This window comes from Neoarius graeffei, chromosome 2 (assembly GCF_027579695.1).
Source record: "Neoarius graeffei isolate fNeoGra1 chromosome 2, fNeoGra1.pri, whole genome shotgun sequence".
NCBI lineage: Eukaryota > Metazoa > Chordata > Actinopteri > Siluriformes > Ariidae > Neoarius > Neoarius graeffei.
In genome coordinates, this window is record NC_083570.1 from 74,007,095 (window position 1) to 74,023,721 (window position 16,627).

Below are 16,627 nucleotides of genomic sequence, written 5' to 3' on the forward strand. Positions count from 1 at the left end.
TCACATTCACACCTACGGTCAATTTAGAGTCACCAGTTAACCTAACCTGCATGTCTTTGGAGGAAACCGGAGCACCCGGAGGAAACCCACGCGGACACGGGGAGAACATGCAAACTCCACACAGAAAGGCCCTCGCCGGCCACAGGGATCGAACCCGGACCCTCTTGCTGTGAGGCGACAGCGCTAACCGCTACACCACCGTGCCGCCCTCATTACAACATATAATTCCAAATTTCAATTCCAAAGTCAATGGCTTTTTGCTTAACAACTTTATTTAACTTATTCATTTCAATAAGAAATTCTTCCATCTTTGCCTTTCCATACTGAGGTATTCCTCCTTTAGCTCTGCATCACTGTGTATTTTCTCTCTGCGCTTTTTTTTTATATTCCCTGTTTCTTCTCCTTCTTTCTCTCGTCCACTGATAGCTGCTGCCTAGCCATAACTTCCTAAAATACATAAAGTCAAAGTTGAGTGTAATGACTATGAAATTGAGGGAGATGTTATGAATGTTGGATTTGGTTAAAGGTCATTCCATTTCCATTTGGCTTTAGTCATTGGAGAAGGGACACTGTATACTATGTGCTATATAGGTAGGTAGTAGGTGCCCTATGTGCATCCCAAATGACATACGTAAGCCAAATGAACATGGCATAATAGTGAATTGAGAGAGAGAGAGAGAGAGAAAAGGCACACTACATCCCCTAAGGGTTGGACAATAAGGAAGAAATATATGAGGAATTACATAAATATAAATATAAAAGAGGTTAATGAAACATCACATATCATATTGGTATTTATTGTGATCAACAATTATGTTCTAGCCTCCGTTGAAGGCCATTTGGAGGTTTTTGTCACCACCGTCAGACTGTGCGTCACCACCGTCAGACAGAAAACCTGACGGTGACGTCTGACGGTGGTGACAAAAACCTACTCTTTCACATGATATGCAGGAGTTGTTCACATTAGCCATCTTGTTTTCCCTCTGTTGCTAGCTGCTTCAGACCTCTTCTTAAAAAGTATACATTTATGTCATAATCTAATATTTTTTATACAAAAGTGACGGTGTTGACATGCTATGGTTGTGACTGTAGCAGTGTCCAAAAATATGAACAAGTTTAAGAGAAAATACCAAACTTACAGGAGCTTGAGTAATCTGGAAGCATGCAGTAGAGCTGAAGGTTTGAAAAGAGGGTCCTCAGGAATATAGTTGACGTTGTAGTTGCCTGATTTTACAACCCCGATTCCAAAAAAGTTGGGACAAAGTACAAATTGTAAATAAAAACAGAATGCAATGAAGTGGAAGTTTCAAAATTCCATATTTTATTCAGAATAGAACATAGATGACATATCAAATGTTTAAACTGAGAAAATGTATCATTTAAAGAGAAAAATTAGGTGATTTTAAATTTCATGACAACAACACATCTCAAAAAAGTTGGGACAAGGCCATGTTTACCACTGTGAGACATCCCCTTTTCTCTTTACAGCAGTCTGTAAACGTCTGGGGACTGAGGAGACAAGTTGCTCAAGTTTAGGGATAGGAATGTTAACCCATTCTTGTCTAATGTAGGATTCTAGTTGCTCAACTGTCTTAGGTCTTTTTTGTCGTATCTTCCGTTTTATGATGCACCAAATGTTTTCTATGGGTGAAAGATCTGGACTGCAGGCTGGCCAGTTCAGTACCCGGACCCTTCTTCTACGCAGCCATGATGCTGTAATTGATGCAGTATGTGGTTTGGCGTTGTCATGTTGGAAAATGCAAGGCCTTCCCTGAAAGAGACATCGTCTGGATGGGAGCATATGTTGCTCTAGAACCTGGATATACCTTTCAGTATTGATGGTGTCTTTCCAGATGTGTAAGCTGCCCATGCCACACACACTAATGCAACCCCATACCATCAGAGATGCAGGCTTCTGAACTGAGCGCTGATAACAACTTGGGTCGTCCTTCTCCTCTTTAGTCCGAATGACATGGCGTCCCTGATTTCCATAAAGAACTTCAAATTTTGATTCGTCTGACCACAGAACAGTTTTCCACTTTGCCACAGTCCATTTTAAATGAGCCTTGGCCCAGAGAAGACGTCTGCGCTTCTGGATCATGTTTAGATACGGCTTCTTCTATGAACTATAGAGTTTTAGCTGGCAACGGCAGATGTCACGGTGAATTGTGTTCACAGATAATGTCTCATCTCATTATCTCTAGCCGCTTTATCCTTCTACAGGGTCGCAGGCAAGCTGGAGCCTATCCCAGCTGACTACGGGCGAAAGGCGGGGTACACCCTGGACAAGTCGCCAGGTCATCACAGGGCTGACACATAGACACAGACAACCATTCACACTCACATTCACACCTACGGTCAATTTAGAGTCACCAGTTAACCTAACCTGCATGTCTTTGGACTGTGGGGGAAACCAGAGCACCCGGAGGAAACCCACGCGGACACGGGGAGAACATGCAAACTCTGCACAGATAATGTTCTCTGGAAATATTCCTGAGCCCATTTTGTGATTTCCAATACAGAAGCATGCCTGTATGTGATGCAGTGCCGTCCAAGGGCCCGAAGATCACGGGCACCCAGTATGGTTTTCCGGCCTTGACCCTTACGCACAGAGATGCTTCCAGATTCTCTGAATCTTTTGATGATATTATGCACTGTAGATGATGATATGTTCAAACTCTTTGCAATTTTACACTGTTGAACTCCTTTCTGATATTGCTCCACTATTTGTCGGCGCAGAATTAGGGGGATTGGTGATCCTCTTCCCATCTTTACTTCTGAGAGCCGCTGCCACTCCAAGATGCTCTTTTTATACCCAGTCATGTTAATGACCTATTGCCAATTGACCTAATGAGTTGCAATTTGGTCCTCCAGCTGTTCCTTTTTTGTACCTTTAACTTTTCCAGCCTTTTATTGCCCCTGTCCCAACTTTTTTGAGATGTGTTGCTGTCATGAAATTTCAAATGAGCCAATATTTGGCATGAAATTTCAAAATGTCTCACTTTCGACATTTGATATGTTGTCTATGTTCTATTGTGAATACAATATCAGTTTTTGAGATTTGTAAATTATTGCATTCTGTTTTTATTTACAATATGTACTTTGTCCCAACTTTTTTGGAATCGGGGTTGTATTGTTTTTTGTAAATATCTGACGGTGGTGACGAATATGTGGGACACATTTTGAGCAACCACAAAATAATAGTAAACATCGTTTAAAACTCACTGTTTGCAGTTTTAAATACATATAACAATGTATTCTTTCATGTAGTAAAGGTATTATTCAATTAAATTATTACTTTTTGTTTTTTTAATCAAGTTGAAATGATTAGCTCCTATCTGAGGACAACTGATTTTGTAGGCAGTGGCCAGCATATAATCATTAAATTAATAAAAAATAAAAACAATCCTATAAAAGAACCTTACACATGTGCAAAGGACCCCCTGATTATAACTTAAATTTTTTTTATTTATGAAAATGTTATTAATTTCCAACAGACTTAGCACTTTTCTTAGTGGGACACGTTTTTGCCAAAGTTTCAAGAATCAGTGATAAGTGTATTACAAAGGTGGTATTGCACGTGTAAGTATTGCCCAGTATTACAAAATAATATTATCACACACACACACATTTAAATGTTATGACATATTTATTAGTGATTTTTGCACTGCTCTTTTAACACATGTGTAGTTCACTTCCGTTTCTGTCTCCTTATTATTAAGTTATTATCAACACCCAGAATGTCTCAGGAAACTGAGGTACATGTCAAAATGACTTAAATATCACTAGAGCGGCGGCTACAATTATCTTTTGGCCATTGCAAAAATAGAAAAGACTTTCAATACATAAATTGTGCATGAATAATTACTCAAACTTCACGAATTGATTCCTAATTACTTAGTGTACCAGATCACGTGACACCATTCCACAATTATCGACATCCAGATGATTATTTATCTCATCTCATTATCTCTAGCCGGTTTATCCTGTTCTACAGGGTCGCAGGCAAGCTGGAGCCTATCCCAGCTGACTACGGGCAAAAGACGGGGTACACCCTGGACAAATCGCCAGGTCATCACAGGGCTGACACATAGACACAGACAACCATTCACACTCACATTCACACCTACGCTCAATTTAGAGTCACCAGTTAGCCTAACCTGCATGTCTTTGGACTGTGGGGGAAACCGGAGCACCCGGAGGAAACCCACGCGGACACGGGGAGAAAATGCAAACTCCGCACAGAAAGGCCCTCGCCGGCCACGGGGCTCAAACCCGGACCTTCTTGTTGTGAGGCAACAGCGCTAACCACTACACCACCGTGCCACCCATGATTTTTATATATATATATATATATATATATATATATATATATATATATATATTTAAAAAAAAATGGTATGTGGTATTAAATGAACAAAACATAATTTTTATTTAAAAGTTGTTTTTAGTACAAAAGACTTGTGTTTAGTACAAAATATCTTTTATATAAATCCTGTATATCAGTGTCGGTGCTTATGTAAATGAGGAAGTAATTCTAATGTTTGTAAACAAATGAAGTGATAATGTTTAACCTGTCAGAAAATCTTTTTGTTCCACTTTCTACCCATTTTCTAAGTATTTTCATAGGTCACATTTTGTTAATCCTTTTGTTGTTTATATTACTTTCTAGTTTTGTAATTTACCAATGAATGTCAACAGGAAATTGACATTGTAACCACATGAAAATCCAGGTCAAAGGTCACATGTCATTCCTCGAACCAAAATATAAAATGTCTACTGATACTGTAATATGTGGTAGATATTTGCAACAAAAAAAATCTGATTAGAATAGAAGAATCTGAATATTTCAAGCATGTAATTTTTTATATGCTAGGAATTTAATTCTGGTCGAATTCTGTTTACTGCAGTAGGATTCCAAATACTCTATAAACATTCCATTTTGTTATGAATCAGAAAAAAAATTATTATAAATCACAGCAGTTTTATTTTTTAAATTAAAAACTACTTCATCTACTTCAACAATGTTACACAAAGATCAATACATATAACAGTTGTAAATGTCACTTAATTCCACATGGTGTCAATAAAGGGTGGCACGGTGGTGTAATGGTTAGCACTGTCGCCTCACAGCAAGAAGGTTTGGGGTTCGAGCCCAGCAGCTGGCGGGGGCCCTTGTGTGTGGAGTTTGCATGTTCTCCCCATGTCAGCGTGGGTTTCCTCCGGGTGCTCCAGTTTCCCCCACAGATCAAAGACATGTAGTTCAGTTAACATGGGGCGGCCTTGGGCTGAGGTGCCCTTGAGCAAGGTACCTGACCCCAGACTGCTCCCCAGGTGCTGTACTGTGGCTGCCCACTGCTCTGAGTGTGTGTGTGTGTGTGTTCACTGCTTCAGATGGGTTAAATGCAGAGGGTGAATCTCACTGTGCTTGAAGTGTGCATGTGACAAATAAAGGTTTCTTCTTCTCTTAATGGTGGACACTGGTGAAAGTGATCACTATTATTGACACCTCACGTGACTTCTCAAACGCGCGTTTAGATACAAAATGGCGACTGTCAAATGAAAGAGTAAGAAATGAAGTAGGTTTCGACAAGGATATCATGAAATATTGGTGAATTTGATAAGTAAAAACATGTCCATGATCTTTCCACCATGCTTACCTGTGATGATAACGTCCGGGTTTTCCTCAAATTGTTGATCGTGCTAAAAAAATTTCATCTCAGGTAATGAGCTGTGTCATCAGACGACAAGATCAAAGGGCCGTGGGGGGTGTCTTCCGGTTGATTAATTAACGAATAATAACTGTCGTAACTGAAACTCACCTTTGTAAATTAGTTTTTTATTGGTAAATCTGAAAAGGTGTTGATAATTTGTAGCCGCCGCTCTAGTAAAATTAATCATCATTTCTCACTCGTATATCTCTCCTTTAAGACCACAAAGACACCAATTTTAAGCTACATAATTATATTACAACATTCAAAATCCCAGATTAAATCCAGGTTAGTTGTTTTCTATTAATCTAGGGGGCGTTGTGGCTCAGTTGGATAAGGTGCCATACCATAAATCCGGGGACCCGGGTTTGATTCCGACCTGAGGTCGTTTCCCGATCCCTCCCTCCCTCTCTCTCTCTCTCTCTCTCTCTCCCGCTCATTTCCTGTCTCTACATTGTCCTATCCAATAAAGGTGAAAAAAGCCCCCCCAAAAAATATCTTTGTTTTCTATTCATCTCTTACTTTTTTTGAGGGTGAAAATACCCGGGGACTAGAGCCCGAGTGATGGGGCCGAACGATGCCACTGCGTTAGCTGTGGGGACTCAACATGCTATGCTGCCTGAGGCATAGAGCGCTTCAGTCACTTGCTGGCTGACAACACTTTCACTTTGGCAAGTTTTTAAAAAAAATTTTTTTAAGCCAAACCCTGTATTACTAACACTGTCTGGTGTGTTCAGGGACGGTCAGAGCTCTGACTGTGCCTCCCCGTGGCTGTTTCAGCCCTTAAATCATCTTCAGTTCTTGAAGAAGCCCCAAAAACGTCCTCAGTTTAGACTGTGCCATTGTTTGGTTCACGCAGAGATAATGACATCACCACACCAGGCCAATTAAGACACACTGCGATTGCTCAAAAGCTTGGCACACATGCGGTCATTACTTGTAGACAATTTTTATTGGTCACAAGCACGTGCTTATTTTTTACACTCTGGCTTTCTGCCGTCTCTTCACTGGGGTTGGATTTTAGCAAAATGGAGGGATTTGTGGAGAGATTTCTAGAAAAGATGACATGATAATTATGACAAAGACATTCATCACTGTAATGACTGCTAGTAATTTTCTCTTCATCACTGATGGATTGTTTGTCAATGAGGAGCACCAGGGGGGACCCTGCCATGGCTTAAAGGTTAGAGAAGCAGCCTTGGGCCCAAAGGGTCACTGGTTCGATTCCTTGGACCAGCAGGAAAAATGTGGGGAGTGAATGAACAGCACTTTCCCCTCCCTCTGTATTCATGTCAGAAGTGTTTTTGAGCAAAGCACTTTACACTCAACTGCTCCCTGGGTGCTGTAGCATAGCTGCCCACTGTTCTGGGTATGCATGTGTGCTCATCGTCATTTGTGTCACTATTTCAGATGGGTTAAATGATGTGTTTGAGTGTACATGTGACAAAATAAAGGCTGCTTCTTCTTTATTTAGTCAATGAGGGAATTGCTGATTTGCTTAATTTGTTTTACCTCCGCTTGACCCAGCAAAATTTGTGTGTGTGTGTGTGTCTTGTGGCTCCAGGATGGCTACCAAGCTGATCCGCCTGGTGAAAGACCGTAAGCGTGTAGAACAGGCCTCTTCAGGAGGCCAAGTAATAGCAGGTCGGAACATTGAGATGGAGGAGATGATTGAAGAGCTGCAAGAGAAGATTCATGAACTGGAGAAGCAAAATGATGGACTCAAGCAGCGTCTGCTCACAGCAAAACAGCAGCTTCAGACCCAGAGTCGTCGGCCAACCCCTTATAGTCACGTTCAATCCCGCATTAACTCAGGATTGCACAGATTTCGGAAAAACACACCTGTACCACCTCAGCAGCCAGTAACACCAAGAGGAGGTATTATACACAGTTGTTGACTGTAATGTGCTTTCTGTGATATTTATAGAAAAGTGATTGAAATGAGTGACGTTTTATCAGCAGGACCTAGACATGTGGAGGGGGAAATGAGCAGTAAACTCCCACAGGGGCTTTTACCTCGCTATGGACATAGTCTTCTGGATGAGGCGCGCTCAGAGATCCGTAATCTGTAAGTTCTTCATGTCATCCCATCATCAGAAGGTCACTTCCTTTTCTAAATAGAGGTTCTTGTTCAGAGTTGAGTTATGCACGTGTTGTGAGGAATTGGCACTGAAAAAGTTGTACACATTAATATCCAGACCTTAGACATGACTACAGACCTGTCTGTGTGTTATTCAGCCAGTTGCTTAAGAACATTCAGATACTTGCATGGAGAACATAGTAGGAGACATTGCTTATCTCAAAAGTTTTATGATTAAACTTATAAATGAACTTATGAAAGTGAGCTATAAGCATAGCAGATGAGTGCTTGGTCTGATTATCCTTTAAACTATGGTTACATTTTCTTTACAGAGATCACATCAAATAAAAAAAAAAAGGCTTTTTTTCAATTTGACAACTCAAAGTAGCAGATTAAAAGCATAACATCTTAAATCTTGTGTAAAAACGTGCTGGATCAAGTGCTTTTTTTAATCACTAGGAGGGAAGTTTATTACTAGCTTCTTGTCTGTAAAGGGAGAATGTGATAGAAATGCAGAGAACGCAGATGGAAGAGATGGAGAGATCAGCAGAGATGTTGAGAGAGCAGCTGCGGATGAAGGAGAGGGAGTATGAGGAGTCTCTCCTACAGCTAAGAGAGCAGCAGACCACTGGCCAGAGGTACTGCCATATAGTATGGCTTAGTAAAATGATTTTGTGTACATAATAAGAGAGGATTGTTAAAAGGCATACTGAGCATATTTTCAGGTCGAACATTAAAGACAACGTGGAGATGATAAAGCTGCAGAAACAACTGGCTGATAAAGGAAATTCTTTCACTGTGCTGGAGGGAAGATTCCTTCAACTGCAAGAGGTAAAACTGGAATGTTAGGACTTTTAAGTGATGGGCATAATTACATAGAGTTAGTCTTAGTCACTGTAAGAAATTACAAATTGGTGAAACTTAGAAATGAAAGTTCACTTGCTGCCTTAAAAACACAAGTAAACTCAACTTGAAGGTACCCTTTTGTTTCAACACAAAAAGTTAAGTTATACAAGTTGGTTAACAACTCATTTGTTGTTTCAGCTTGATACTGTGATTGAAAACAACTTACTATATTACATTATCCATTCAAAAAAACTCACTGTATCTTGTCAAATAAACATGAAATTCCTTGCTATTTCAACTCACACTTTCAAGTTAAAACTACGGTCGCACTACAGCTTGCGGTGCTTTGTGATGGGTTATCGATGAAAATGAGGCGTTTTGGTGGTGATGCATGGTGAGGTAAAAGTTGTGGTCACACAGTAGGTGAACACTAAACTGTCACACCTTCGCGCACTTGAGCCTGGCGCAGTTTGAGCAGCGCACTCGCTCACAGAGCACGTTGTGCGAGCTCTTGGGACCCAGTCGTTATGGGAAACACCTGATGCTGATTTGAGCCCAATCAGTGCGCACATATAAGGACACTGTTCAAAGAGACTTTGAGAAGTATTATCATCATCACTATCACATTTGTTTCTAGCCATGTTTATGACTCTCGTTAAATACTTTATGACACTGCTTTCTGTTTTGCTTTTGGTTTCGTTTGTGTTTTCTTACTCTGACCTTGCCTCATGTTTTTTGTTTCTGTAAATATCGCGCCTGCTAATTAACACTCTTCCTGCACTTACATCTGTCTACTGCCGCATACCTGACTTAAATGAACATTGACAACCCAGACAAAACTCACAAGTAGTCAAGACAATGGATTACTTTACATTTAATTTTTGAAAACTTATAAACTTGAGTTCAATATTCAAACCTTGCAAGGCTGAAGCTGATGTAGAGTCAGCTGTTTGATACTTCTCTTTGTCATGGAATTTTTATAAATTAAAAAAAGAAAGTTAACACCCTATAATCAGAGGTGAGCAGTCCATTTCCCCCAGATCCTGTCCTTGAGTGAGAGTCCATGAAACTACACTCATTTTCAGATATGTTAATTGAGACTCCCTGAGCCCACCATGGAGTTTACACGCCCCTCTCAGCCCCTTGTCCACTTTTTTTTTTAAGTATTTTTCAGAATTGTGCACTGGGTGGGTTAGGCTCAGAGCTGGGAGTGAAATTACACTTTAATCTATGGCAAATACCAGTATATACATTATAGCTCATTTAAAAAAACACAAAAAACAAAAAATAAGAGTCATCAGGAGATGACGTATCCCCCCTGGCCCCCACATGAAACCCCACTCCAAATTTTCCTAAGTTGAATTGGTTGCCATGGAAATACAGAAAAAATAAAAATCCCAAATCCCAAAATGTCAAAAGGCACAACTCCTCTAATCACTTAACATAACTGTGAGAGTTCATAAAAATTCCTAATAGTTTTTGAGTTATGCTCTGGAAACTAAAATGTTTACAGACGGGCGGACAGACAGACAGACAAAGCAATAGCTATATTCCCCCGCATTATATGCTGGGGGGATAATGAAGTGCTACTTTGTTTACTGTTGATGCTGTGAGCAATCATGTTGATTTGACTTCACGCTTTGAACTTTGAGTTGAGGTGACCTTCTTGGCTTTCTGAATAGGGATTCCAAGTTGACGGGGTGTCTTCTTTGTTGTTGGTTTTTTTTTTTCCTAATTGGAGGTTGGAAATTTCGGGTTATGAGCATAATTTCGGGTTATGAGCATGAGGAGGCCGGACAGATCTGGTAGTGAGGGTATGCTGGGAATGTCTGGCGGAGGCTCTTGTCTGTCAGATCTTAAACTGCCACCTCCAGCAGAGCTTCAACTGCATACCAGGAGAGGATGAGAACATTGAGCCCAAGTGGACCATGTTCTGTACCTCCATTGCTGAGGCGGCTGTGCAGAGCTGCGGCTGCAAGGTTGTTGGTGCTTGTCGTGGCAGTAATCCCCGAACCCGGTGGTGGACACCTGTGGTGAGGGGAGTCATCAAGCTGAAGAAGGAGTCCTATTGGGCTTGGTTAGCCTGTGGGTCTCCAGAGGCAGCTGACAGGTACCAACGGGCCAAGCGGAATGTGGCTCTGGTGGTCGCTGAAGCAAAAACTCAGGTGTAGGAGGAGTTCGGTGAGGCCATGGAAAATGACTTTCGGTTGGCCTTGAGGAGATTCTGGCAAACCGTCCAGCGGCTCAGGAGGAGGAAGCAGTGCTCTGTCCTGACAGTTTACAGTGGGGATAGAGTGCTGTTGACCTCAACTGGGGACATCATCTGGTGGTGGAAGGAATACTTTGAGGATCTCCTCAATCCCACCTTCATGTTGTCCAAGGAGGATGCAGAGTCTGAGAGTGCTTGGGAGAACTTGCCCATCACGGGGGCTGAGATTGCTGAGGTGGTTAAAAAGCTCCTCGATGGCCGGGCTCCAGGGGTGGATGAGATTCACTCTGAGTTCCTGAAGGCATTGGACATTGTTGAGCTGTCTTGGTTGACACGCCTCTTCAACATTGCATGGAGGTCAGGGACAGTGCCTCTGGATTGGCAGACTGGGGTGGTGGTCCCCTTTTCAAAAAAGGGGACTGAAGAGTGTGTTCCAACTATAGGGGGATCACATTTCTCAGCCTCCCCAGGAAAGCCTGTGCTGGGGTGCTGGAGAAGAGAGTCCAGTTGATAGTCGAACCTCAGATTCAGGAAGAACAATACGGTTTTTGTCCTGGTTGTGGAACACTGGACCAGCTCTTTACCCTTGCAAAGGTGCTGGAGGGTACATGGGAGTTTGCCCAACCGGTCTACATGTGTTTTGTGGACCTGGAGAAGGCTTACAACCATGTCCCTCATGGTGCCCTGTGGGGGGTGCTTTGGGAGTATGGAGTTCGGGACCTACTGCTGCAGGCCATCTGGTCCCTGTATGATTGGAGCAGGAGTTTGGTTCGCATTGCTGGCAATAAGTTGGACTTGTTCCCACCCTCACCTATGGTCACGAGCTATGGGTAGTGACTTGAAAGAATGAGATCGTGGATACAAGCGGTCGAAATGAGTTTTCTCTGCAGGGTGGCTGGGCTCTCCCTTAGAGAGGGTGAAAAGCTTGGTCATTTGGGAGAGACTCAGAGTAGAACCGCTGCTCCTCCACATCGAAAGGAGTCAGTTGAGGTGGTTCGGGTACCTTGTTAGGATGCCCCCTGGACACCTCCCAGGGGAGGCTCTCTGGGTATGCCCCACTGGGAGGAGACCCCAGGGCAGACTCAGGACACGCTGGAGAGATTACATCTCCTAGCTGGCCTGGGAATGCCTTGGGCCCAATCCCAATTCTAATTTCTACCCCTCCCCCTCCCCCTTCCCCTCCGCCTTCCCCTTGGCCCTTCCCCTTGAAACTGAGCTACAAGGGATAGGGCTTGAAATTCAACCCTTACGTATTGGGATAGCCCTTCAACGATCGCATACGTCATCGCGTACCTCCGTCAGCGTTTACGTTAGCAAAACGCAACCAAATGCGTCATTGGCTGCGACCAGCCGCTACAGTCAGAGCCAGAAATCTCTGCTGGCAGGGTGTGATTTGTTAACTAACACCACTGAATGGGATATCTTTGGCGCTTCGTGCACCACATCCGACAGAATGAGGTGTCAGAACACTCATGTAAACAATAAAAGCGAGAATAACAGAACAAAACGTACGCAGTAAAGCAACCGAAAACAATACTCACTCCCAAAGCTTTTTAGCAGCAGCTTGGATTTCAGAAATCACTGCTCATTCTCAGCTCGAAAGCGAATCAAGCGGCGTGTTTCCTCTGGATAACAACTTAAAACACGTAAATAATGGAGAAAATACATTTATGACAATCTTTCGCCGCGGGAACCGCCATCTTTCTGAAATCCGCATGAAATCTCGCTGAAATCCGCATGGCATTGTGGGAAATCACTCAAACCCCTTCGTTCGGAGTCTGCTCCAGGAAAATCTCCGTTTGGAGGGGTACAGAAGCCCTACCCCTTCCCCTACCCCTCCGCGTTAACTGGGATTGGGATACCCCTACCCCTTCACGTGAACGCGCAAAATGGAGGGGAAGGGCCAAGGGGTTGGTCCAAGGGGTGAAATGGGATTCGGCCTTGGTATTCACCTGGAAGAGCTGGTGGAGGTGGTCGGGGAGAGGGAAGTCTGGGCAGCTCTGCTTAGGCTGCTACCCCCACAACCCAGATAAGTGGCAGAAGATGGATGGATGGATGGATGGATGGGTTGTGGGGATACAAATACCAAATGTGATACTGTGGCTTATTACTTTCTGATTTGTGGCACTAGATAAAGTTGTATGGACACCATTTTCATATCCACCATCATTGCTAGTTCAAAGTCTGCTCCCATGCCAGGAAGTCTCCTGTTCCAGGAAGTCTCCTGCCCCAGTACTAATCAGGCCCTTAAGGTGCATTGGGTGGCGCCGATCTCCATTTCAGTAGCCCTTGGCCTCTCGTCTATTACATAGCTGGGGTTACAGTGGGGGGGCCAGTCCTCTGGTAACTACAAGAGTTTGGCCCAATCCCAATTCTAATTTCTACCCCTACCCCTCCCCCTTCCCCTCCGCCTTCCCCTTGGCCCTTCCCCTTGAAACTGAGCTACAAGGGATAGGGCTTGAAATTCAACCCTTACGTATTGGGATAGCCCTTCAACGATCGCATACGTCATCGCGTACCTCTGTCAGCGTTTACGTTAGCAAAACGCAACCAAATGCGTCATTGGCTGCGACCAGCCGCTACAGTCAGAGCCAGAGGCAGAACCAGAAATCTCTGCTGGCAGGGTGTGATTTGTTAACTAACACCACTGAATGGGATATCTTTGGCGCTTCGTGCACCACATCCGACAGAATGAGGTGTCAGAACACTCATGTAAACAATAAAAGCGAGAATAACAGAACAAAACGTACGCAGTCAAGCAACCGAAAACAATACTCACTCCCAAAGCTTTTTAGCAGCAGCTTGGATTTCAGAAATCGCTGCTCATTCTCAGCTCGAAAGCGAATCAAGCGACGTGTTTCCTCTGGATAACAACTTAAAACACGTAAATAATGGAGAAAATACATTTATGACAATCTTTCGTCGCGGGAACCGCCATCTTTCTGAAATCCGCATGAAATCTCGCTGAAATCCGCATGGCATTGTGGGAAATCACTCAAACCCCTTCGTTCGGAGTCAGCTCCAGGAAAATCTCCGTTTGGAGGGGTACAGAAGCCCTACCCCTTCCCCTACCCCTCCGCGTTAACTGGGATTGGGATACCCCTACCCCTTCACGTGAACGTGCAAAATGGAGGGGAAGGGCCAAGGGGTTGGTCCAAGGGGTGAAATGGGATTCGGCCTTTGACTCCCTATTCACATCTGCATTGCACCATGCCTCACCAGATGGCAGTAGGCATCATTTTGATAACAGTTATTGGTATGACCTGACCACTGCAATCTCCCGGTCGAGAGGTGGACACACTAACCACTAGGCCAGTTCATGGTCATCATTGCTAGTAATGAGTGAACTTAAGGAAAATGTCTAAGGAATGGCACTAGTTCACTAAAAATTATTTTGAAAACAGTGTTTTATGCTGGCATGGTGGAAATCTGGCTTTCTTAGTTAACCATTTCAAATTTAAGGACCGTTAAATGTCTCCTGGTAGCACAGTGGTGTTGCTTTCACAGCACCAAGGTCCCAGGTTTGATCCTGAGCTCAGTTTACTGTCTCGAGTTTTGCATGTTCTCTTTTTGTATCCATGTGGGTTTTCTCCCACCTCACAGAAACATGAAAATAGGTGTAATGAGTGTGTACATGGTGTCCTGAGATGGACTTGAGTCCCATCCATGGTGTGTTTTCGCTTCAGGATAGTCTCCAGATACACTTTAACCTTGACCAGGAAAAAGTGTTTACTATTGCTGAATGTTTATGGCCTTCTCACCAGATGATATTAATGTAAAATAGTAAATGTATTGTATTACTATAAATTTGACATACTTCATGTAGCTTGTAAAGAAATTATTTCATCAAGATCCTGCTCGAAAAAAACAATTAGTTATATGCCTCTTAACTTATGAATATATGCAGAGCCAGAAGACCCTGAAGGCTAGCCATGATACAGCGATGGCTAAAGTGGATGAGCTGATGGGACAGCTGAAAGAAGAGAGGTTTAGGAGTCTGGGCCTGGAGAATCAGTTACAAACTAAAGCACTGCAAGAGAGGAGGGCTTCTGAGGTACTGCTGAACGCACAGTCACGTGTTGGTGGACTGAGATCAGGGACGGCTGCCAGCAGTTCAACTTCACAACATATATTTTGAATTTGCCGTTTCAGTTGCTTGAGCAAATTCGGGATTTGGAGAAGGAGAGAGACTTGCTCAAAGAGAACTGTGACAAGTTAGTGAACAGGTAAGTATGTAAATAATTTGTAACAGAATATCAGAAGTGAACAAAAATATATAAAGGATCTGGTGTCAAAAATTGTTTATATTGTTTCAGTGCCTTTGATGTTAGCCAAGAACAGAAGTGGAAGACCAGAGAGCAGCAGCTCAAACTGCAGATTGCTCAGCTGGAGATGGCGCTGAAATCTGACCTCACTGACAAAAACCAAATCCTGGACAAGATTAAGGCAGAGAGAGGTATACCAAACTGTGTGAATTTTTTGCGAGTTTCTTTCTGAGGAAATAATTAAAAAAAGAAACACTTTTTCAAATAAATACACACCTATTTTTAAAGATTTAAATGACAAGCTGCTAAAGGAGAATAAAGAACTTCAACGCATCTGTCTGGAACAGAAGCAAGAGTTAGATGAAATAAAGGATCGCATGAAGTTCTTTACAAAGGTATGTATGAAATATAGAAACAGTGTGTGTCTGAGCATGCACTGCTGGACTTTGTCTAATTGTTTTGCATTTTGATTTTGTAGGAGAGTGAAATAGATGCTGCTGAACTCAGTGAAGCGCTGATGCTCATGAAGGTAAGTAGTGTATTACAGTCATAAACTATATGGCCAAAAGTCCTAGTCATACGTCCTTCATTGGACATCCCGTTCCAGCTTTAGTTCCCACTTTTCTATTATAATAATCTCCACTCTTTTGGGAAGGCTTTCCACTAGATTTCAGAGTGTGGCTGTGGGGATTTGTGGAGCTGTGGCATGAGGAGGCCTGTCACACAGTCAGCATTCCAGTTCATCCCAAAGGTGTTCAGTGGTTCAGGGCTCTGTGAGGCCGCTCAAATTTTTCCCACACTAAACTCAATAAACCATGTTTTCATGGACCATGCTTTGTGTGCAGAGGCATTGTCTTGCTAGAATCTGTTTGGGCCTCTTAGTTTCAGTGAAGGGAAATTAATACTACAATATACAGAGGCATTTTATACAACTTTGTGGCAACAGTTTGGGAATGGTCAGGTGTCCACAAACCTTTGGCCATGTAGTGTATGTTTATAGCCACACCATAATAACAGTATAAGGAATAGAGGAATTTGAATCAGGTAGTAGGTCTGATAGTGTCAATATGCAAATGGGGCGTATCAAGGAAGAAGGGTAACTGATTTGATTTTGATATCTTACAGCACTAGCTGATAAGAAGGCTGTCAGAATGTTTACACTTTTGTTGATGGTTAAGTGTGGTTGAATAACAAAACAAATATATGTCTTTATGCAAACTAGATATTTTAATTTGATCTGGGAATCTGGGAGGGGAAAATGAGTAAAATGTTACCAATAATCAATTACAGACAAATTAATTAGCTTTATTAATTATATTTAAGAGGTGTGCATGTTTCCACTGGGCGCTTCAGTTTCTCCCACCTCCCCAAAACACGACATGCCAGTAAGTAGTTTGGCCATTCTGAATTGCACCATTCACCATCCCATGGCTACATATTCTGAATTGCCCCCAAGGTATGAATAAATGTCTGGCCATGGGATGGACTGGTGTGCCATCCAGGGTGTATTCTCGCC

General features: G+C 42.7%; 1 protein-coding gene across 4 annotated transcripts in view; it reads left to right on the top strand.

Moving 5' to 3' along the window:
- The window catches only part of rpgrip1l (RPGRIP1 like), a 62,204-nt gene that overhangs the window by 4,586 nt on the left and 40,991 nt on the right, over positions 1-16,627 (top strand). For 3 of the 4 annotated variants that reach the window (XM_060914953.1, XM_060914951.1, XM_060914954.1), the window contains exons 4-12: positions 7,276-7,589; positions 7,671-7,779; positions 8,286-8,429; positions 8,517-8,622; positions 14,754-14,900; positions 14,999-15,072; positions 15,163-15,302; positions 15,400-15,506; positions 15,590-15,640. In XM_060914953.1, coding sequence (XP_060770936.1) covers positions 7,276-7,589; positions 7,671-7,779; positions 8,286-8,429; positions 8,517-8,622; positions 14,754-14,900; positions 14,999-15,072; positions 15,163-15,302; positions 15,400-15,506; positions 15,590-15,640 — 1,192 coding nt within the window. The remainder of the gene's footprint in view (positions 1-7,275; positions 7,590-7,670; positions 7,780-8,285; positions 8,430-8,516; positions 8,623-14,753; positions 14,901-14,998; positions 15,073-15,162; positions 15,303-15,399; positions 15,507-15,589; positions 15,641-16,627) is intronic. The other variant, XM_060914952.1, reaches the window with a different exon arrangement.